Source organism: Bombina bombina, chromosome 6 (genome assembly GCF_027579735.1).
Source record: "Bombina bombina isolate aBomBom1 chromosome 6, aBomBom1.pri, whole genome shotgun sequence".
NCBI classification, from domain to species: Eukaryota; Metazoa; Chordata; class Amphibia; order Anura; family Bombinatoridae; genus Bombina; species Bombina bombina.
The window spans coordinates 426,499,904-426,524,652 of NC_069504.1; the positions used below are offsets into that span (position 1 = coordinate 426,499,904).

The 24,749-nt window shown below is 38.7% G+C and overlaps 1 protein-coding gene across 2 annotated transcripts in view; it reads right to left on the reverse strand.

Moving 5' to 3' along the window:
* RNF14 (ring finger protein 14) overlaps window positions 1-24,749 on the reverse strand; it is a 243,020-nt gene that overhangs the window by 22,102 nt on the left and 196,169 nt on the right. For both annotated transcript variants that reach the window (XM_053717169.1, XM_053717168.1), the window contains exon 7: window positions 24,172-24,302. In XM_053717169.1, coding sequence (XP_053573144.1) covers window positions 24,172-24,302 — 131 coding nt within the window. The remainder of the gene's footprint in view (window positions 1-24,171; window positions 24,303-24,749) is intronic.

Sequence of the window (24,749 nt, forward strand, 5' to 3'; positions counted from 1 at the left end):
TAATTTAGCAACTTGAAAAGCGGCATCAGTAATAAAAGAATGAGCTAGCTTGAGAGCCTTAATTCTATCCAAAATGTCATCTAATGGAGTCTCAACCTTCAGAAACTCTTCTAGAGCATCAAACCAAAAAGCTGCTGCAGTAGTTACTGGAACAATGCAAGCCGTAGGTTGTAAAAGGAAACCCTAATGAATAAATAATTTCTTTAGAAGACCCTCTAACTTCTTATCCATAGGGTCTTTGAAAGCACAACTGTCCTCAATAGGTATAGTTGTACGCTTAGCCAGGGTAGATATAGCTCCCTCCACCTTAGGGACCGTTTGCCATGAGTCCCGAATGGTGTCTGATATAGGAAAACATTTTCTTAAAATTAGGAGGGGGAGAGAACGGTATACCTGGTCTATCCCATTCCTGTTTTACAATTTCCAAAATTCTTTTAGGAACTGGAAAAACATCAGTGTAAGTAGGCACCTTAAGATATTTGAAAAAGGTACAAAGGTTACCGGCACCAAATTACTCCCAAAAAGGTCTCTTTGCATGCATATTGTGCTCTATTCTAGTCATTCTGTACATTGTGTTATTAACATCTAACATATCTGTATAGTTTTTGTAATTATATTATATATCTCAGTAAATAATGTCACCGATATCTCAATATGTACCCGGTGTGACAAAGCTGACTTAGTCCGCTCCTTCACCACTCACCTCCGCTCCACGGATCAAGAAATGACGTACTCGGTAGATACAGCCTTTTCTCCCAATAACTGCAGAGCTCTCCGGCTATACGGTACCACTGTCCGCTGATACTTTCTTGGACGAGGGCTGCAGGTTACACTGCTCCGCTTAGTTGAGCTCCGTCTTCCTGGTATCGGGGAATCTCGGCGTCTGGCGTCACAGGATCAGTTCCCCCGGCATTCCGGTTCTCGCGAGAGGTGAGTGGGCTATGCTTCCAGGAAATAACGTCTTCACCTCCGTGCAAATCCTTCGTTTCAATGAATCAAATGGCAAAAAGGGATAAAGGATGCACCGGCAGTCAATCAGGCGTTTTAAGAAAGATTTATTTGAAGAAAATTTAAAAGTTCATAAATGGACAATACTTTCTTGGACAAGTGTGAGGGGTTTGTTCCACCCCAAGGACTGCTTTCTGACGCGTTTCGGCTCCACAGGCCGTAATCGTCAGCAAGCAGTCCTTGCGGTGGAACAAACCCCTCACACTTGTCCAAGAAAGTATTGTCCATTTATGAACTTTTAAATTTTCTTCAAATAAATCTTTCTTAAAATGCCTGATTGACTGCCGGTGCATCCTTTATCCCTTTTTACCTCTAGATATTTGTGCATCTTACACAATTTCTCTGGTGGTATCACGATACGGTCACAATCATCCAGAGTCGCTAAAACCTCCCGAAGTAACAGGCGGAGGTGTTCAAGCTTAAATTTAAAGGACATCACGTCCGAATCTGTCTGAGGTAACACATTTCCTGAGTCTAAAAGTTCTCCCTCAGACAGCAATTCCCTGACCCCCAACTCAAAGCACTGTGAGGGTACATCGGAAATAGCCAATAAAGCATCAGAGGATTCAGTATTCACATTAATACCTGACCTACTGCGTTTACCCTGTAACACTGGTAATTTAGATAATACCTCTGTAAGGGTAGTTGACATAACGGCAGCCATCTCCTGCAGAGTAAAAGAATTAGACGCACTAGAGGTACTTGGCGTCGCTTGTGTGGGCGTTAAAGGTTGTGACACTTGGGGAGAATTGGATGGCATATCCTGGTTCTCTTCAGATTGAGAATCATCCTTAGACACACTTTCTTTACCTAAAATATGCTTTTTACAATGTAAGGCCCCTTCAGTATAAGAGGTACATAATGTAAGAGGGGGTTCCACAATGGCTTCTAAACACATAGAAAGAGATGATATTCCTCAATGTCAGACATGTTGAACAGACTAGTAATAACCACAATAGTCGTTAAACACTTTATTTGATATAAACAATTTTTTGCAAAACGTGTACTGCGTCTTTAAGAAATAAAAAAAGCACACAAATTTTCCAAAACTGCTTCAAAACGTTAATTTAACCTTTAAAATTAACTACACCTAATCAATGGCTCCAAAAATTATTGCACCCCAAGAGTAAGGGAAGAAATTGACCTCTAAAAGGTATTTATAGTCACAAATATGTTAGATTTGACAAAAATAACCCCTGCACCTCACCTCGTGCCTACCTGCCCCCAGGGTACTGCAAAATGACTCTACAACGATCCCGTTAACAGAACACCAATCTAGGCTCAACCGGAGCTAATGCCTGCTGCCTTCTCAGCCAGAGTAAAGTGCGCTTCTGAGCGCGCGAAATTAAGCCCTGCCCATCATGTCTGATGATCGTATAGGCCTGAACAACCGCATGGTGAAGCGGTTCAGAGTATAAGACATGTGGATGTATTAAACCCCTTAAGTACACTCAAAACGTGGCCCAATTGCTTATAAATAATAAAAACGTTAAGCATATTCCTGCCTCTCCTAGTCTCTCTTTATAATGCGGTTAAGTCCATTATAATGCTTGGCCCAATATGTCATATAAAATAAATTAAGCATAGGTTACTCAGTAATACCCTTTGTTTTACAGGACTACTGCTTACCCCTTCCCTTGCAGGGAAATAAATGTCAGCCAGTTCTTATACACCAAGTCTCCTCAGAAATAAAGGGCTGCACATACCTCAATACTGCTTGTAGCATGAAACCGTTCTCCACACTGAAGATGTCTCTTGTATTACCTTCAGAAGTCTTGTGGGAATCAACATGGATCTTAGTTACATCTGCTAAGATCATCAACCTCAGGGCAGAAATCTTCTTCCATATCCCCCTGAGGGAAATAGTACTCACCGGTACCATTTAAAATAAAAAACTTCTTGATTGAAAAAACTAAAACTAACACCTCACTTTACCTCTTCCTAGTATAAAACAGGCAAAGAGAATGACTGGGGGTGGAGGGGAAGGGAGGAGCTATATATACAGCTCTGCTTTGGTGCTCTTTGTCACTTCCTGTTCCTGCAGGAGGATAATATCCCACAAGTAAGGATGAAATCCGTGGACTTGTCGTATCTTGTAGAAGAAAGATTAAATTAAGTAAATTAAACAAAGCCCCAGGCCCTGACCATCTCCCTGCAGAAATGTATAAGATCTTAATAGATCACAATTCAGTAAATCTAGTTAATTTGTAGAACGTGTATTTTGTTAAAAATGAACTACACTCACAATAATTCACAAACTCTACAATTACTCTGATTCATAAAAAAAAATAAAGACCCCCAAAATGTGGCATCATATAGACCCAGTTCCCCTCTCAACAACAACTATACATTTTTAACGGCTATTATCGCAGATAGACTCAGAAACATCTGGGTTTATTAATTCACGAAGACCAGACCGGTTTTATGACCTGTAGAAATATAGCAAAAACAATTCAAAAAGTGTTTTCTATATTAGATTATTTTTGGAATAAAAGCAAGAGAAAGTGTAGAAGGTACACAATGGATTTAGCTATTCTATCAGTTGACGCAGAAAAAGCTTTCAACCTAATTGGGTGGGATCATCTTTTTTCTTCATTAGAATTCAGGGGAATTTTCTCAATCTTCTAAAAACTCTATATAAAAATCCGTTATCAAATCTTCTTATTAATTATGAACTTACAGATAACGTTACACTAGGAAAAGAGACTAGACAAGGCTGCCCACTATCACCCTTACTTTTCAACTTAGCTCTTGAACCATTTGCAATTCTTCTTCGTAATGAACTAGCAGGTATTCTAGTGGGACAGGTTAAAACAGTATTAACTTTGTTTGCTGATGATTTGTTATTATTTCTAAGTAATACAGAAAAATCTATTAAACTATTTCTCTCACTAGCGGAACAATTTGGTTCCTTTTCAGGGTTATAAAATTAATCCCCTAAAATCCGAGATTTTATGGATTACAAAGTGTAAACTTTCAGAGGGTTTATGTCCATTTAAAATTGTAGATACAATTAACTATATAGGGATTACTGGATAACAGAGAAAGAATAGGTTTATAGTTTAAAATTAGAATCCACAATGGCGGCACCCTTTTCCTTGCAGGCAATAATCCATTGTCCCAGAAACAGTATACCTAATCAAATCTCTAGTATGTCTATCTTGGCATGGCAATACTTCTGCAGGGAGCTCCAAATTAACCATCAACTATCTAAATTTTTGCCTATTGCAGGTAACCCAGAGTTTATACCAGGACTTACCTCTTCCGCTTATAAACAGTGGGCCGCCTTAGGTTTTACATATGTGGCTCAAGTTATGGATCAGGGTCTAGAATATATTAAATCCTTTAGGGCGCTCTGGAGTTTTCTATACACAAACATTATTTATTTGCATATTTACAACTGAGATATTATCTTACTAAGTTAATGAGAAAATCTAATCTTAGCTGGGGACTAGGAAACCTGGAACCTGCTATAAATCTTTACAAGCAAGGGAAACATTCCATTTATTTTCTCTATAACATTTTGATAAATGGCTTGGACCAAAAATATTTGAACATCCTTTCCTACTGATGGGGAAAAGACTTCGTGTTGATTACCTTGGAAGTGATCCAAAAAAGTTTTGGGCTCGCAAGGAAGGCCTCCTTATTGGTTTCATGAAGAGAATCTCATTGTAGACTTATTAACAGGATATATGTGACTCCTTTCCAGATAAGCAAATGGTTTCCAAATAAACCTATTAAATGTACTAAATGCAGTAATATCCAGGCTGATTTAATCAATTGTTTTTGGTTATGTCCAAGAATCAAGCAATTTTGGGCTAAAGTAAATTTTTGGTTGAAGATAGCATTAGAACAAGAAATTCAACTAGAGTGTCAAGATATATTTTTTCTATGTAATCCAGGTAGATATAGGAACTCTACAACTATTAATTTGTTTATTTTTATCTGATTCTATCCAAATGAAAGGCTAAGAGAGCTCCCTCTTTCGTACTATTTAAGGAAACAATTTCACATTTAATAATTTTGGAACAATTCTCGCTTCCTAACAGTTCTGATAAAAAGTTGAAAGATTACTTGTATAAGTGGGAAAGTATTATTAGAACCTATCCACTGGAAGTGCAGTTACAATTGATCGCTGCTCTAAGGAAACTAAATGTATTCGTTCTTCTGATCAAGGCAGGGGAATTACCTTTGGAGTGGACTACGAATTGAGGGTGGGGTAGAGGGATGGTAAGAGGTCTTTATTAAGTTACCCCCCACTTTTTTTCTTTTTTTTTTCTTCTCTCTCCCTCTATAAAAGGTATAGAATTTTCTTAGTTTTTGTTTGTTTGATTCTCAAATGTGCTATTTGAGTTATTATTTTAAGATTTGGCGGGATTAGATGCAATTGTATATTTTTATTCTAACAAACTTGTGTGTCTTGATCTCTAGTATTACCTATTGGGGTAACATTTAGGGTCTTTGTATAACATAATTTATGTACAAACTTACCTGATAAATTAATTTCTTTCATAGTGGCAAGAGTCCATGAGCTAGTGACGTATGGGATAAACATTCCTACCAGGAGGGGGAAAAGTTTCTCAAACCTCAAAATGCCTATAAATACACCTCCCACCTCAGTTTAACGTATAGCCAAGTACTGAGGTGTAAAAAAAATCATAACCCCCAAAAAATAGGGTGGGTCTCATGGACTCTTGCCACTATGAAAGAAATGAATGTATCAGGTAAGTTCTTACATAAATTATGTTTTCTTTCATGTAAGTGGCAAGAGTCCATGAGCTAGTGACGAATGGGATATAATACCCAAGATGTGGAAGTTCACGAGTCACTAGAGAGGGAGGGATAAAATAAGAACTGCTATATCCACTGAGAAATTAAATCCAAAAATATATTTACGTTTTTCTTAAAAATATCAAAAAACTCAAATCAAAGGCACTAGAATCAAACTAAAGAACCTTTCTACCAAAGGCTGCTTCCGAAGAAGCAAACATATCAAAATGGTAAAATTTAGTAAATGTATGCAAAGAAGACCAAGTTGCTGCTTTGCAAGTTTGATCAACTAAAGCTTCATTCTTGAAAGCCCAAGAAGTGGCAACTGATCTAGTAGAATGAGCTGTAATTCTCTGAGGCGGAGACTGCCCCGCCTCTAAATAAGCTTTGTGAATCAAAAGTTTCAACCAAGATGCCAGAGAAATGGCAGAGGCTTTCTGACCTTTCCTGGAACCAGAAACAATAACAGACTAGAAGTCTTTCTGAAATCTTTAGTAGCCTCAACATAATATTTCAAAGCTCTTACCACATCCAAAGAATGTAAAGACCTTTCAAGAGTATTTTTAGGATTAGGACAAAAGGAAGGAACAACAAATTCTCTATTAATGTTGTTAGAATTTACAACTTTAGGCAAAAATTAAAACGAAGTCCGCAAAACAGCTTTATCTTGATGGAAAATCAGATAAGGAGACTCACAAGAGAGAGCAGACAATTCAGAAACTCTTCTAGCAGAAGAGATAGCCAAAAGAAATAACACTTTCCAAGAAAGTAATTTAATATCCAGAGAATGTATGGGTTCAAAAGGAGAAACCTGTAAAATCTTCAATACCAAATTGAGACTCCAAGGAGGAGAAATAGATTTAATAACAAGTTTGATATGAGTCAAAGTCTGAACAAAACAGTGAATATCATGAAGCTTAGCAATCTTTCTATGAAATAAGACAGAAAGAGCAGAAATTGTCCTTTAAAAGTATTTGCAGACAACCCATTATCCAAACCATCCTGAAGAAACTGTAAAATCCTAGGACTTCTGAAAGAATGCCAAGAATAATTATGGGTGGAACACCATGAAATATAGGTTTTCCAAACCGATGATAAATCTTCCTTGAAACAGACTTACGAGCCTGTATCATAGTGCTAATCACTGAGACAGAGAAACCTCTATGACTAAGCACTAAGCGTTCAATTTCCATGTCTTCAAATTTAGAGATTTGAGATCCTGATGAAAAACGGCCCTAGAGACAGAAGGTCTGGCCTTAAAGGAAGTGGCCAAGGCTGGCAACTAGACATCCAGGCAAGATCCGCATACCAAAACCTGTGAGGCCATGCAGGTGCTATCAGAAACATATAAGATTGTTCCATTATGATCTTGGAGAACACCCTCGGAAGAAGAACCAGAGGCGGAAAAATGTAAGCAGGTTGGTAAACCAAGGAACTGCTAAAGCATCCACTATCTCCGCCTGAGGATCCTTGGACCTGGAAAGGAATCTGGGAAGCTTCTTGTTTAGACAAGAGGCAATTAGATCTATTTCTTGAAGACCTCACATCTGTACAAGATGAAAAAACACATCTGGATGGAGAGACCACTCCCGCTTCTCATTGTCTACACCTAGGATATGAATCACAGAAATTTGACAAGAGTTGGATTCCACCCAAAAAAGTATCCAAGATACTTCTTTCGAAGCTGAAGGACTGCAAGTCCCTCCTTGATGATTGACATATGCCACTGTTGTGATATTGTCTGTCTGAAAATGAATGTAAAGTTCTCTCTTCAATGGAGGCCAAGCCTGAAGAGCTCTGAAAATAGCACAGAATTCTAAAATATTGATTGGTAACCTCGCCTCTTGAGGATACCAAACCCCTTGTGCTGTCAGAGACCCACAGACAGCTCCCCAACCTGTAAGACTTGCATCTGTTGAGATCACAGTCCAGGAAGGACGAACAAAGGAGGCCCCTTGAACAATAAGGTGATGGTCTAACCACCGAGTCAGAAAGAGTTGAGTGTTGGGATTTAAGTATATCAGTTTTGATATCCGAGTATAATCCCTGCACTATTTGTGCAACATGCAAAGCTGCAGAGGCCTCATATGAAAATGAGAAAAAGGGATTGTGTTCGATGCTGCAGTCATGAGACCTAAAACTTCCATGCACATAGCCACTGAAGGGAATTATAGAGACTGAAGGTTTAGACAAGCTAAAACCAACTTAATTTGTCTCTTGTCTGTCAGAGAATGAGACATGGACACTGAATCTATCTAGAAACCTAAAAAAGGTGACCCTTGTCTGAGGAATCAAGAAACTCTTTGGTAAATTAATCCTCCAACTATGTCTTTGAAGAAACCACACTAGTTTTGTGTGAGATTCTGCTAAATGAAAAGATTGAGCTAGTACCAAAATATCGTCCAAATAAGGAAACACCGCAATACCCTGCTCTCTGATTACAGATAGAAGGGCACCTAAAACTATTAAGAATATTCTTGGTGCTGTTGCAAGGCCAAATGGAAGAGCGACAAATTGGTAATTATTGTTTAGAAAAGAGAATCTTAGAAAATGACAGTGATCTGGATGAATCGGATTGTGAAGGTAAGTGTCCTGTAAGTCTATTGTTGACATGAAGTGACCTTGCTGAACAAAAGGCAGAATAGTCCTTATAGTCACTATCTTGAAAGCTGGGACTCTTACAAAACCATTTAAAGTTTTCAGATCCAAAATAGGACTGAAAGAATTTTCCTTCATAGGAACAATGAATAGATTTGAATAAAACCCCCAATCCTTGTTCATGCTGAGGAACTAAAAAATTACCCCTGAAAGTTCTAGGTCTGAAACACATCAGAAATACTTGAACTTTTACTGGGACTTTTGTTACATGGGTAAGAAAGAATCTTCCAAAAGGAAGTCTTATTTTGAATTCTATTTGACACCCCTAAGAAATTATATTCTGAATCCACTGATTTTAGACAGAGTCTGTCCTAACTCTTTGAAATAGCTTTAGTCTGCCCCCTATCAAAAGAACTGGCTTGAGTGCCTCACCTTCATATAGGTTTAGGGGCAGGATTTGGTTTCTTATAAGGCTTGGATGTATTCCAATTCAGAGATGGTCCAAATAGAGCTAGAGGCCATAGGGGAAGGAGTGGTTTTCTGTTCTCTATTCTGACGAAAGGAGCGAAAACGACTGGGAGCTTTAAATCTACTACTAGATTTCTTGTCTTGGGGCAGAAAAACTCCCTTAACCACAGTAACAGTGGAGATAATAGAATCCAACTGCAAACCAAAAAGATCTTTACCTTGAAAAGAGAGAGATAATAATCTAGTTTTATACATCATGTCAGCATTCCAAGATTTAAGCCATAAACCTCTTCTAGTTAGAATGGCTAAAGACATGGATTTAACATTGATCTTCCCAACATCAAATATAGCATCACAAATAAAATGATTTGCATGTTGAAGTAAAACAATAATGTTAGATAATTCAGAATCTGAAAATAACTTCTGTGCTAAACTGTCAAATTAAAAAGTAGAAGCAGCAGCAACATCAGCCATAAATATAACAGGTCTAAGAATATAGCCAGAAAGTAAATATGCCCTTCTTGGATAAGATTCAGGGTACAGGATACAATTTCTTAAACCTAGAAGGGTTAAAAGAGGTACCAGGCTTAGACCATTATTTAGCAATCACATAAGAGATAGCGCCAGGAATAGGAAATACTTCAGAAGTAATAGCAGTCTTAAATACAGAATTTAGACAATTACTAGCTTTAACATCAGGAGATTTAGACTCCTCAATACCCAAAGTAAACAAAACTTCCTTTAAGAGAGAACTAATGTATTCTAACTTAATATAAAAGATTTGTCTATATCAGTCTCTGATGTGGCATCCTCTGAATCAGAGGATACGTCAGTATGCTGAAGGTCAGAACTTAATTCACTAAGTTTAGGAAAATGTTCCAAAAACCTTATACATTTATTTGAAGGCAAAATAGCAGTCATTGCCTTATCTATAGATGTAGCAATAAAATCTTACATTTCTGCTGTAATGCTATGTACATTTAGACTGAGATAGAATAACAGTGTGTGTATTTGTACTCATAGATATATTTAACAGTTTGTTAAACAAGAGTCACATAATAGAGGTGAATAATTTAGATCAGCTTAAATACAACATGCATAAAAAACGCTTATAAAATGCTGCATGATACCTCTCTAAGTGTTTACTGAGAACACTGAATGAGCTTGGGGCGGAGCTTATAACGGCAATTTTGTCGGGGGAAAATTTGGCACAAAATGACAACACGTCACCCATGACCTAAATAGCATCATCACATGTGCGACATGCAAAGCTGAAGGGGATTTCTAAAACTCCTATCACTCTAAAAAGCAGGTAAGAATTTTGATTGTATAAACAAAAAACAAAAAAAAATTGTACCAAAATAAAGCCTTATGGATACTGCTATTATAGCTGCATAAAATGTGATTATCAACATTCCATGAGACTAACATAATACTTAGCATCCTAATTTATAAATAAATTACTAGCTCCGAAAAAAAAAAAACTGTATGTTTCACAGACTCTACCAGCCTTAACAAATAGCAGAGGTTATGGTAGAGGAGTATATTGTCGATCTGTAAAGGGAGGCAGCAGATGAATCCTTGCGACTGATTTACAGAGAGCCTTAGAATAGATTTCCCATAGGCGAAAACATGGTGTCATCAGGCAATACTCTCTTCACATCCCTCAGACAAACACTGCACTCAGAGAGGAATTGGGCTTCAAAATGCTTAGAAGCGCCTTTCACAGAAGAAAATCAAGCACAACTTGCCACAAGGAGGCAAAGTTTGTAAAACTGAGGTGTGAGGTGGGATGTGTATTTATAGGCATTTTGAGGTTTGGGAAACTTTGCCCTCTCCTGGTAGGAATGTATATTCAATACGTCACTAGCTCATGGACTCTTGCCACTTGCATAAAATAAATATGATTATAATGTTTTTTCTACAATTCCATCAAGATTAAGAGTATAGATTATTTTTCTGTTTCAACAGCTCCACTATGTCTGTAATACTCGCCCTATCAATGAAATTTATTTTATTTTTTCTGAATTCATTTTTTTTTACTTTAAAAAAAATAAAATATATATACAGGTAGCCCTCAGTTTACGCCGGGGTTAGGTTCCAGAAGTAATGGTTGTAAATCGAAACCGTTGTAAATTGAAACGCAGTTTATAATGTAAGTCAATGGGAAGTGAGGGTGTTAGGTTCCAGGCCCCTCTCAGAATTGCCATAATTAACACTTAATGCATTATTCTTAAAGCTTTGAAATGAAGACTTTAAATGCTAGACAGCATTATAAACCTAATAAAATAATCACACAATACAGACTTCACTTGCATTTTTCTGCAAACAGTTATTTCTATGCATTCTAATCTGGACTGAGTTACAGACAGGAAGATCTTGTTCCTTTGAAATCTGCTTGATAGCTCAGGTCTGATTAAACTGATTAATTTCAGCTCAGCTTGCTTGGCTTTGCTGCAACACAAGCGGACAGCTCCACCTACTGGCTATTTTAATAAATGCACTGCTTCTTAATGCTTTTCAATAGCAGTCACATGACTGGAAAAAAGGTTGTTATTCTGAAACGGTGTACCGTTGTAAAACGAGGGCCAACTGTATATATATATATATATATATATATATATATATATATATATATATATATATCAACACTCTACTAAATATAGCACATGATGGTTTGCTTTATATTCTATTTTCAGAAATTATATGATGTGTAGTTTAGTTAGTAGTAGCATGCAGACTTGACTGACATAATTTTCTGTATAAATCACATGTTCATGTTTTTCTTTGTTATTTTGTTTGCATCACTATGTTGTGTTGCTATATGCCAATGTATGTCTCTATTTTTCTTTCTGTATTGAGTGTGGAATAATAAATAAATAATAATAAAAAAACAATCTCTCATCAGATTTCATAAGATTCTATAGATGAAGGTTTTCAAAGTCATTTGAGTCTTCTAAGGTCAGCAAATGCTTTTATCTGTACTACTATTGTCAATATAATTAGAATTAATGCCAAAAAATGATCTTAACAGTTTTGACCAGAAGAGCTACATGGCTCAAATCATGGTCAGCTGACATGGTTTCTAAGTCTAGAAATTTATCTCTTCCTTTTCAAGGAAAATTTTTGTTTAGGCCTGGTCTAGACACCATAAACTCTACTGTGACTGGAGGCAAATTAGCTTTTCTCCCTCAGGACAATAAGTATAAGGGAGAAACAGAGCTACTATTCAATATCATTCTATTTGTCAATCTAGGTCCTCCTACTCTTCACAAAAACTAGATTCTTCCAGATCCTCCTGGAAGTCCAACCCCAATTGGAAAAAGGTCAAACACTCAAAAAAGCCTACCTCTACAAAGTCAACATGAAGGTGTGGCCCCCGATTTAGGTTATTTTTTTGTGAAGTGGCAGGTTAAAGGGACATTGAACCAAATTTTTTTCTTTCATGAAGATAGAGCATGACATTTTAAGCAACTTTTTAATTTATTCCTACTATTAAATTTTCTTCATTCTCTTGGTATCTTTATTTGAAATGCAAGAAAGTAAGTTTAGATGCCGGCCCATTTTTGGTGAACAACCTGGGATGTTCTTGCTGATTGGTGGATAAATTCATCCACCAATAAAAAAAAGTGCTGTCCAGAGTACTGAACCAATAAAAAAAGCTTAGATGCCTTCTTTTTCAAATAAAGATAGCAAGAGAACGAAGAAAAAACTGAATTTATGCTTACCTGATAAATTTCTCTCTCTTGCAATGTATCGAGTCCATGGATTCATCCATACTTGTGGGATATTCTCCTTCCTTACAGGAAGTGGCAAAGAGAGCACCCACAGCAGAGCTGTCTTTATAGCTCCTCCCTTAGCTCCACCCCCCAGTCATTCGACCGAAGGCTAGGAAGAAAAAGGAGAAACTATAGGGTGCAGAGTTGACTGAAGTTTTTTAAATAAAAATATACTACCAGTCTTAAATAGACAGGGCGGGCCGTGGACTCGATACATCGCAAGAGAAAGAAATTTTTCAGGTAAGCATAAATTCTGTTTTCCCTTGCAAGATGTATCGAGTCCACGGATTCATCCATACTTGTGGGATACCAATACCAAAGCTTTAGGACATGGATGAAGGGAGGGACAAGACAGGTACCTTAAACGGAAGGCACCACTGCTTGTAGAACCTTTCTCCCAAAAATAGCCTCCGAAGAAGCAAAAGTATTGAATTTGTAAAATTTGGAAAAAGTATGAAGCAAAGACCAAGTCGCCGCCTTACAAATCTGTTCAACAGAAGCCTCATTTTAAAAACCCACGTGGAAGCCACTGCTCTAGTAGAATGAGCAGTAATCCTTCCAGGAGGCTGCTGGCCAGCAGTCTCATAAGCCAAACGGATGATGCTTTTCAGCCAAAAAGAAAGAGAGGTAGCCATAGCCTTTTGGCCTCTCCGCTTACCAGAATAAACAACAAACAATGAAGATGTTTGACGGAAATCTTTGGTTGCTTGTAAGTAGAACTTTAAAGCACGAACCACATCAAGATTGTGCAACAGACGTTCCTTCTTTGAAGGAGGATTAGGACACAGCGAAGGAACAACAATTTCCTGATTGATATTCCTATTAGAAACAACCTTAGGAAGGAATCCAGGTTTGGTACGCAAAACCACCTTATCTGCATGGAAAACAAGATAAGGTGAGTCACACTGTAAAGCAGATAACTCAGAAACTCTTCGAGCCGAAGAGATAGCTACTAAAAACAGAACTTTCCAAGATAGAAGCTTAATATCTATGGAATGCATAGGTTCAAACGGAACCCCTTGAAGAACTTTAAGAACTAAGTTTAGGCTCCATGGCGGAGCAACAGGTTTGAATACAGGCTTGATTCTGACTTAAGCCTGACTAAACGCTTGAACATCTGGGACATCTGCCAGACGCTTGTGTAAAAGAATAGACAAAGCAGAAATCTGTCCTTTTAAGGAGCTAGCTGATAACCCCTTCTCCAATCCTTCATGGAGAAAAGACAATATTCTAGGAATCCTAATCTTACTCCACGAGTAACCCTTGGATTCACACCAACAAAGATATTTGCGCCAAATCTTATGATAGATTTTCCTTGTGACAGGCTTTCTAGCTTGAATCAGGGTATCAATGACCGACTTAGAGAAACCACGCTTTGATAAAATCAGGCGTTCAATCTCCAAGCAGTCAAACGCAGAGAAATTAGATTTGGATGCTTGAAAGGACCTTGGATTAGAAGGTCCTGCCTCAATGGCAGAGTCCACGGTGGAACAGATGACATGTCCACTAGGTCTGCATACCAAGTCCTGCGTGGCCACGCAGGTGTTATTAGAATCACCGAAGCTCTCTCCTGCTTGATTCTGGCAACCAGACGTGGGAGGAGAGGAAACGGTGGAAATACATAGGCCAGATTGAAGGACCAGGGCACTGCTAGAGCATCTATCAGTACCGCCTGGGGATCCCAGGACCTGGACCCGTAACAAGGAAGCTTGGCGTTCTGACGGGACGCCATCAGATCCAATTCTGGTGTGCCCCATAGCTGAGTCAGCTGGGCAAATACTTCCGGATGGAGCTCCCACTCGCCCGGATGAAAAGTCTGACGACTTAGGAAATCCGCCTCCCAGTTCTCTACCCATGGGATATGGATTGCTAAAAGATGGCAAGAATGAGTTTCCGCCCATCGGATTATTTTGTTTACTTCCATCATCGCTAGAGGACTCCGTGTTCCTCCTTGATGATTGATATAAGCTACAGTCATGATGTTGTCCGACTGAAACCTGATGAATTTGGCAGCAGCTAGCTGAGGCCACGCCTGAAGCGCATTGAATATCGCTCTCAGTTCTAGAATGTTTATTGGGAGGAGAGTTTCCTCCCGAGACCATAATGCCTGTGCTTTCAGGGAGTTCCAGACTGCACCCCAGCCTAGCAGGCTGGCATCTGTCGTTACAATGATCCACTCTGGCCTGCGGGGAGACAAGTCTTGAGAAAGGCCTTGTTACAGACCGAAACGCGTAGACAGACACAGACATACTGGTAAGCTTATTTCCTATCATTTATTAAGTGTAAAAACTTTATTGCACCATTGTGTTTTCTTTCATTTTTTACAGGTTTTAAGAATTTTCTATATGGATTAACTGATACTTAACCACTGACACCAAGTTTTCTACACATTTTTTATTTTTTATTAACACCAGTTTTTATATCACCACTCGTTTTTGTTTTTTATCTTTTGGAAGCACGATTTATTACTGCTTTTTGAACACTGTTTTTTGGATTTTGGATACCCACTAACATACGGATTTTATTGTGGATTTATTTTGAATTGAAATATTGACTCACTTCGTGGACACCCCGCTGTTTTTATTTTTATTTGGATTTTGTTTTTTTACTCTTGGACATCTTTTGTATTGGATATCACTAAATAGACATTATTGGATTTTTTATCCTTTTTTTGGGACATTTTTACTGTTTTGATTGTTCTGTGCACCCATATTACCATTGTTTTACTGCTACATTATTCGTTTAGGCTAGTACAACAATTGTTCTTATTTGATTTTAACATTTGTCATCGATCCATGCTATTGTATAATGTAATAATATATGTTATTAAATTATAAATGTTATACTATATCATCTGTTTTATCAGTTCAGATACGGTAACACGTATACCATCTCTGTTATACCTCATTATATACTCCTATTAAGCTTGTAAGCGCTCTCATCCTCACCATCGTACTGCGGGGAGACAATCCCTGAGCCAGGTGGTCCTGAGACAACCACCAGAGAAGAGAATCTCTGGTCTCCTGATCCAGATGTATTTGAGGAGATAAATCTGCATAATCCTCATTCCACTGTTTGAGCATGCATAGTTGCAGTGGTCTGAGGTGTAGGCGGGCAAAAGGAACTATGTCCATTGCCGCTACCATGAGTCCAATTACCTCCATAAACTGAGCCAGAAATGGAATGAAGAGCTCAGCAAGTGGTTAAGAGTTTTGATTTTCTGACCTCTGTCAGAAATATTTTCATTTCTACCGAGTCTATCAGAGTCCCTAGAAAGGAAACTCTTGTGAGAGGGAAGAGAGAACTCTTTTTTATGTTCACTTTCCACCCGTGAGATCTCAGAAAAACCAACACGATGTCTGTGTGAGACTTGGTTAACTGTAAAGTCGACGCCTGAATTAAGATGTCGTCTAGATAAGGCACCACTGCTATGCCCCACGGTCTTCAAACCGCCAAAAGGGACCCTAGCACCTTTGTGAAAATTCTGGGAGCCGTGGCCAACCCAAAGGGAAGGGCCACAAAGTGGTAATGCCTGTCCAGAAAGGCGCATCTGAGGAATTGATGATGATCTCTGTGAATAGGGATGTGTAGCTACGCATCCTTTAAGTCCACGGTAGTCATATATTGACCCTCCTGGATCAGAGGTAGAATAGTCCGAATAGTCTCCATCTTGAAAGATGGTACACTGAGGAATTTGTTTAGAATTTTGAGATCCAAGATTGGTCTGAAAGCTCCCTCTTTTTTGGGAACCACAAACAAGTTTGAGTAAAAACCTAGCCCTTGTTCCGCTTTTGGAACTGGGCGGATCACTCCCATGGTATGTAGGTCTTCTACACAGCGTAGAAAGTTCAAGCTGCAGCAGCACTGAATAAAAAGATTTTTATTTTTGCCAAAAAGTTAATACAACGTTTCGGACCAACTGTCCTTAATCATGTATAAAATCACACTGACATATACAGGCTTAAAATACCCTTAACCCCTCCCATTCAATTACAATACACACCTGTGATAATCTATCTACATCAGTTAACTCCACCTAGTGTTCACACACCTCTTTTCTTAGAGGTTCTCATATAACTTCACAGTTGATTTATCATTGTGTGTACACAACATAGACATTCTAAATCAAAGATACCTATACTTTTTGTTAGCTCTAAGAATTTTTTAGACCTTTTTTAAGCCTTTACCTCTTATATTAAAGGGACAGTAATCAGAAAATACTCCAATCCATTTCTCTATTCATACCTCCTGGCCACATAGTACCTAATGTATAGATCCAAAACAATTCTTTTTGCTGAAGTTTTTTCTCTCTGTTGCCCCCCCTCCTGGGTTTCTCTACATGATCTATAATCTGAAATCTAATTTGACTCAGACTATGCCCAGCTGTCAAAAAATGGTGAGCCACAGGTGCATCTACATCTCCTGTTATTATGCTACTCTTGTGTTGGTTCAACCTCTCGCGCACCTTACGGGTGGTCTCTCCTACATAGCCCCACCCACATGGGCATTTGATTAGATACACAGCATATTCTGTGTTACAGGTGAAATAACCTCTAATCAAAAATTTCTTGCCTGTACGTGGGTGGCAAAATGTAGAGCCCCACACCATATTGTTACAGTTAGTACAATTTAGGCAGGGAAAGCAACCATTGTTTTTTTTGTCAATATACCTCTGCACTTTCGTTTTACCGGGTCCTATATCTGCCCTAACAAGGGTATCCTTAAGATTTTTACCCCTCCTGTATGCAGGCATTGGCGGTACTTGAAATTCCTTTACTTTAGGGTTACATTCACTTAGTACACTCCAGTGCTTTCTTATAATCCCTTGTATTTTATCACTAAGGGGAGAAAAATTACTCACAAATACCATTCTATCTGTTTGGTCCTTTTCTTTATTATTTTGTTGTTCTAACAACTTAGCCCTCGGAATGTCTAGAGCGCTATTTATGCCCTCCTGTATCATTTTAGATGGATAGCCTCTCTTTGTGAATGCATTCCCTATCTCACTAAGTCTCTCCAGTGCCAGACTCTCGTCTGATACTATGCGTCTTACACGCAGAAACTGGCTCTTTGGTAGAGATCTAGTGAGAGTGGGAGGATGTGCACTACTGTAGTGTAATAGATTGTTACAATCTGTTTCCTTTCTATACAGATCTACTGACAATGAAGTCCCAGACTTATAAACTTTGGTATCTAGAAAGTTAATGCTTTCTTCACTATGGACAAGTTTAAATTTAATATTAAAGGGTAGCGCTATTCAAATCCTTAAAGAACTGTTCCAGGGTCCCAATGTCGCCCAACCACACACCGAACACATCATCTATATAGCGCCACCATGTGGCGCCATATAGAATAAATAAAGGGTGGCTGTACACCACATGCTCTTCAAACACATTCATGAAAATGTTCGCGTATGTGGGAGCGACATTGGAACCCATGGCCGTGCCCTGAAGTTGCAGAAAATAGTCATCTTGGAATAGGAAGTAATTACACCGCAGTACAATACCTAGCAGTTCAACAATACAATTTCTCTGCATCTCACTTATCTCTGTGCTATTGCTCAGTATTCTATTTACTGCTCCAATTCCTGCTTCATGTGTAATGGATGTGTACAAACTTACTACATCCATACTATACAGAATACCTTTTCCCTCACTTAGATCAAGACTATGTATTTTCTTCAAAAAATCACCTGTATCTCTTATGTAGGAGTTAGATCCCACAAAAGGTCTTAGATATTTATCAAGGAAAATGGAGGCATTGGACAGGATTGATCCGATTCCTGCCACTATAGGGCGTCCTGGTGGAGCTACCTTGTCCTTATGGATTTTTGGTAATGTATAAAGGACAGGTGTTATTTCCTCAGTCTCCAATAGGAATTATTCTACACAGCGTAAGAACGCCTCTCTCTTTGTCTGGTTTGCAGACAATTGAGAAATGTGAAATCTCCCCCTTGGGGGGGAGTCTTTGAAGTCCAGAAGATATCCCTGGGACACAATTTCTAAAGCCCAGGAATCGTGAACATCTCTTGCCCAAGCCTGAGCGAAGAGAGAGAGTCTGCCCCTTACTAGATCCAGTCCCGGATCGGGGGCTACCCCTTCATGCTGTCTTGGAGCAGCAGGCTTCTTGGCCTGTTTACCCTTGTTCCAAGTCTGGTTAGGTCTCCAGACTGACTTGGATTGGGCAAAATTCCCCTCTTGATTTGCAGCAGGGGAAGCTGAAGCTGGACCACCCTTGATGTTCCGAAAGGAACGAAAATTATTTTGTTTGGTCCTCATTTTATTTGTTTTATCCTGAGGGAGGGCGTGGCCTTTCCCTCCAGTGATGTCTGAAATAATCTCTTTCAGTTCAGGCCCAAATAGGGCCTTTCCTTTGAAAGGGATGTTCAAAAGTTTAGATTTTGATGACACATCAGCAGACCAGGACTTAAGCCATAACGCCCTGCGTGCTAAAATGGCAAAACCTGAATTCTTTGCCGCTAATTTAGCCAGTTGGAAAGCGGCATCTGTAATGAAAGAATTAGCCAACTTAAGGGCCTTAATTCTATCCATAATATCCTCTAATGGAGTCTCCATCTGAAGAGCCTCTTCTAAAGCCTCGAACCAGAAAGCAGCTGCAGTAGTTACAGGAACAATGCACACAATAGGTTGGAGAAGAAAACCTTGATGAACAAAACTTTTCTTTAGGAGACCCTCTAATTTTTTATCCATAGGATCTTTGAAAGCACAACTGTCTTTGATAGGTATAGTTGTACGCTTAGCGAGAGTAGAAACAGCTCCCTCCACCTTAGGAACCGTCTGCCACAAGTCCCGCATGGTGTCAGATATGGGAAACATATGGGAGCGAACGGTATACCTGGTCTATCCCACTCCTTAGTAACAATATTCGCAATCCTCTTAGGGACTGGAAAAACATCAGTGTAAACAGGAACCTCTAAGTATTTGTCCATTTTACACAATTTCTCTGGGACCACTATAGGGTTACAATCATCCAGAGTAGCTAATACCTCCCTGAGCAACAAGCGGAGGTGTTCAAGCTTAAATTTAAAGGCCGTCATATCAGAATCTGTCTGAGGGAGCGTCTTTCCTGAATCAGAAATCTCTCCCTCATATAGCAAATCCCTTACCCTTACTTCAGAACATTGTGAGGGTATATCGGATACCAGAGCTGTCACGCTTTCCTTGTAAACCAGGCAGTCTAGATAAAACCTCTGTGAGGGTTATATTCATAACTGTGGCCATGTCTTGTAAAGTAAATGAAGTCGACGCACTAGAGGTACTTGGCGTCACTTGTGCGGGCGTTACTGGTTGTGACACTTGGGGAGAGCTAGATGGCAATCCCTCAATTCCTTCTGTCTGAGAATCATCTATTGCTATATTTTTAAGTGCTATAATATGCTCTTTATAATTTATAGACATATCAGTGCAAGTGGGACACATTCTAAGAGGGGGTTCCACAATGGCTTCTAAACACATTGAATAAGGATTTTCCTTGGTGTCAGACATGTTAAACAGGCTAGTAATGAAACAAGCAAGCTTGGAAAACACTTTATTCAAAGTAAATAATACTTAGAAAAAAACAGTACCGTGCCTTTAAGAGAAAAAAAGATGCACAAACTCTGCAAAACAGTTTAAAAAAGCAGTAAACTTTACGAAATGTTTACAGTAGAATCATAAAGCCTTAGTAAGTTTGCACAGCCAGCCAAATAAACAATCAACCCCTTAATGTAAAAACCGGATTGACAAAACATCAAAAACCGGTATAAAAACGTTCAGCACCTTGCCACAGCTCTGCTATGGCGCCTACCTGCCCTTTAGGATAGATTTGTGGGGAAAAAACTTCTTTCAGGCCCTCAAACACAGCAAGACCCTCTGGAGAAGCAGCTGGATGTCTTCAGAGTAAAAGAAACTGTGCAACTGAGGCCCCTCCCACCTCACTCAATGTTAGTGGGGCCTAAAAGAAACACACCAAAGTGTTTCTAAACTAGCCATGTGGGTTAATAACCCTCAAATAAGCCACAATGACCCCTTAAAGTCCCCCAAAAAACCTTAAGTGTTCAATAAAAAAAACGTTTTTCCTATAAGTGCCACCAGTAACAAATAAGCCCTTTATGCAAGCTGGGATTCTATATTAAGTGTCTGAATACAGATTACCCTTCCCTCATGGGGATATTGTCAGCCTTTTCTAGAATATCACAGTCTGTCTAGAAAAACATTGACTGAACATACCTCAATGCAGCTTAGCATGCAAACCGTTCCCCCAATTGAAGTTTTCCTGTACTCCTCAGCCTTCGTGAGAACAGCAGTGGATCTTAGTTACAAAGTGCTAAGATTATCATCCTCCTTGCAGAAATCTTCATCCCTTTTCTGCCAGAGAGTGAATAGTACACACCATTTAAAATAAAAACTAACATTTTTGTCACCACACTCACTTTACCCTTCCTAGTACTTAGAGTAGGCAAAGAGAATGACTGGGGGGTGGAGCTAAGGGAGGAGCTATATAGACAGCTCTGCTGTGGGTGCTCTCTTTGCCACTTCCTGTAAGGAAGGAGAATATCCCACAAGTATGGATGAATCCGTGGACTCGATACATCTTGCAAGAGAAATTGATAATAGGAGTAAATTAGAAAGTTGCTTAAAATTGCATGCTCTATCTAAATCACAAAAGAAAAAAATTGGGCTCAGTGTTCCTTTAAGCCTTTTTTTGGAAGGCCTGTGTTTAGTTTGTTTAAGATCTTTAGGGTCTTAACATAAATAATCAGTGATGCAGAATGGGTTTCAAATCAAAGCCTCTCAGAGGAAGTTTGTCTGTCCCATGTTCCAAAGGACCATGTAAAAGCTCAAGATTTTTTAAATGTTTTCAGGATCTAGAGCTCATGTGATTAATAGTTCCAGTTCCTATGTAAGAACAGGGCCATGATTTTTATTCCAATCTGTTGTTCACCAAAAAAGAGGGAACTTTCAGGCCTATTCTGGATTTGAAATCTTTAAACAAGTTTCTCAGAATGTCTACCTTCAAAATGGTAACAAATTAGACTATTCTACCCCTTGTACAGCTGGGACAATATATGTCCGTGATAGACTTGAAGGATGCTTACCTTCATTTTTCTATCCACAAAAGACCATCAACAAATCCTGAGATTTGCATTCCAGGACAAACATTTTCTGTTTGGTCCTCTACCATTTGGTCTGTCTACTGCTCAAGAATCTGTACAAATGTTCTGGGAAGTCTCTTGTCTGTAATAAGACTACACTCTACTTTCACAAAGGATCCTTTAGGATTCCACAACAAAACAATCTCTATCCTTGTGGATAGATCACCAGTCTACTTCTCTAATGGCATCCTTTGTCGCCAAACTTGGTTAATAATCATGACAGATGCAAGTCTCTCAGGTTTTGGTGCAGTATGGGGGTCCAGGAGAGCACATGGGGTATGGTCTCCTCAGAAGGCAAGGTTTCAAATAAATATCTTGGAACTTCATGCTATCTTTAGGGCCTTTCAGAACTGGCCTCTTCTGAAACAAGAGACGTATCTGTGTTTTTTCAATCAAACAATGTTGTAGCAGTAGCCTATATAAATTATTAAGTGGTTCTCTAGCGATGAAGGATGTTTCTCAAATTTTAACTTGGGCAAAGAACAATCACTGTACAATTTCTGCAATCCACATTCCAGTCACCAATCCCTTCACCCTGGGGAATGGTCTCTACACCTGGAAGTTTTTAATTAGATTGTAAATCAATGGGGTCTACCAGAGATAGACCTGATGGCTTCTCATTTGAACAAACTTCCCAGTAATTTTGCAAAATCCAGGGATACACAGGCGGAGTTTGTAGTTGCTCCAGCAGCTCCTTAGTCTTTTAATCTTGCTTACATATTTCCTCCAACTGTTCTGCTGCCAAGAGTGATAGCTTGGATCATATAAGAGCTCTCATCAGTAAGTCTGATTGCTACAGCTTGGCCATGCAGAACTGGGTTTGCAGATCTAGTACAGATGTACAGATGTACAGTTGTCCTCCTTGGTCTCTTCCACTAGGACACAACCTACTGTTTCAAGGCCCTTTTTATCATCAAGATCTTAAATTTCTCAACTTGATGTCATGTAGATTGAACTTCTAATTTTAAACAGAGATGTTTTTCTGATGCTGTAGTTAAGACCTTATTTCAGACTCAAAAAAAGCCTGTTACAAGAAAAATCTGTCACAAGATTTGGAAAGCTTTTCTTTTCTGGTGTGGAAAACAAGGTTTCAGTTGTTCAAATAATCCTTCAATTTTTACTAGAGGGCTTTGATAAGGGTTTATCTGCAAGTTCTTAAAAAGGTCAGATTTCTGCACTCTGTGTTATAGGACAATAAAATTGCTAAACTTCCTGACATTCAGAGCTTTGTTCAAGCTCTACTCAGGATAAGACCAGCGATTAAACCAACTTCTCCAACTTGGAACCATAATTTAGTTCTAAATGTTTTGCAGATCTCTCAATTTGAGCCTATGCATAGTTTCGACATTCAGTTGTCTGGAAGGTATTGTTTCTGTTAGCAGTATCTTCTACCAGAAGAATTTCTAAAAATTTTAGCTTTTTCTTGTGAGCTTCCTTATCTATTTTTTTCACAAAGATAAGGCGGTTTTAAAGACTAAATTTGACTTTTTACTAAAGGTGGTTACTTTTGAAATGTTCCTACATAATTTAAATGTAGTGAGCGCATTAAAATTCTACTTACAAGCTACAAAGGATTTATTAATTTTTCAGGTTCACGCAAAGGCCAGAAGACCACAGTTGTTACTTTAATTTTTTGGCTAATTTTCTTGATTCACAAGGCTTACTTAGAGCGGGAAAGTCTCCTCCAAGACCTATTACAGCCCATTCTACTAAATCAGTTTCCACTTCCTGATCTTTCAAAAATTAGGCTACTATTCAACAAATTTGCAAGGCAGCAACATGGTCAACCCTACATACCTGTACTAAATTCTACCAATTTGATGTTTTTTCTTCTTCTGAAAAGGCTTTTGGTGTTATGAACAAAATGTATGCTTACCTGATAAATTTAATTTCTTTCATTGTGGTGACAGCCCACCAATTTTTACTAAATTTACACAAAAAAATTTGACAATTTTAATTTTCCCTGCTTTGTCCTACTTATCCTTGCTTGGCTATACAAAAGACTAGCATACCAGAGAGGTGGGGAGGGATTAAGTACTCTTCGAGTTTTTGGAATCTTTGTCTCCTCCTAGAGGTTAGAAGTTGAAGCCTACCAGTTATGGCTCGTGAACTCTCACCACCATGAAAAAAATAAATTTATAAAGGTAAGCATACATTTTGGGGTTTTTTAGCAAACATTACAGTGTTTTGCAGTCCAGGGTATTCTTGATTTCATTCCCTCTGCTGAAGTCAACAAAGAACAGATATAAATGTGCTACTACACTGACCAAGCAATTATTATATAAAATCGAGCAGGATTAGGGTTCTGAAGTATAATATATTTCATGGGGATTTGCATATTATGTCAATTTAAATGTTCAGTGTATGCAATAAGAAAAGCTAGAATATACATACTGGTTGAAGCAAGGTGAAGAAGGGTTGTTGAAGTGGGTGTAAGGGTTTCCTCTTGATAGCGGGTTCATGCACAGCCAGCAGAAATACTGCATGCAGCCAGAGCATGTCATCTTGTTACAACCATCGACTTTCTGCAAAAGAAAACCAACACGCTTTATTCTAAATCATCAAATATTTTTTTTTTTTTTTTAAAAATAGCCAGAATGCACAATTTAGTAGGTTTAAATACCAAGATACACACGGTGAAGCACATTGATGTCAACACTGAAACCGATATACAGTTATGTACTTAAACTCTGGCACACAATGATGCTAACCTTAATCATTAGCAGACAGTGCTGATACCGGTACAGTGATGATATATTGCTCTCTTTCTTGACACGGCAAGTCCACGGATCATCTAATTACTATTGGGAATATCACTTCTGCCCAGCAGGAGGCGGCAAAGAGCACCACAGCAAAGCTGTTAAATATCCCCTCCCTTCCCTCCAACACCAGTCATTCGACCAAAGTAAAAGGAGAGAAAGGAAGCAACAAGGTGCAGAGGTGCCTGAGGCTTATAATACAACAAAAAACCC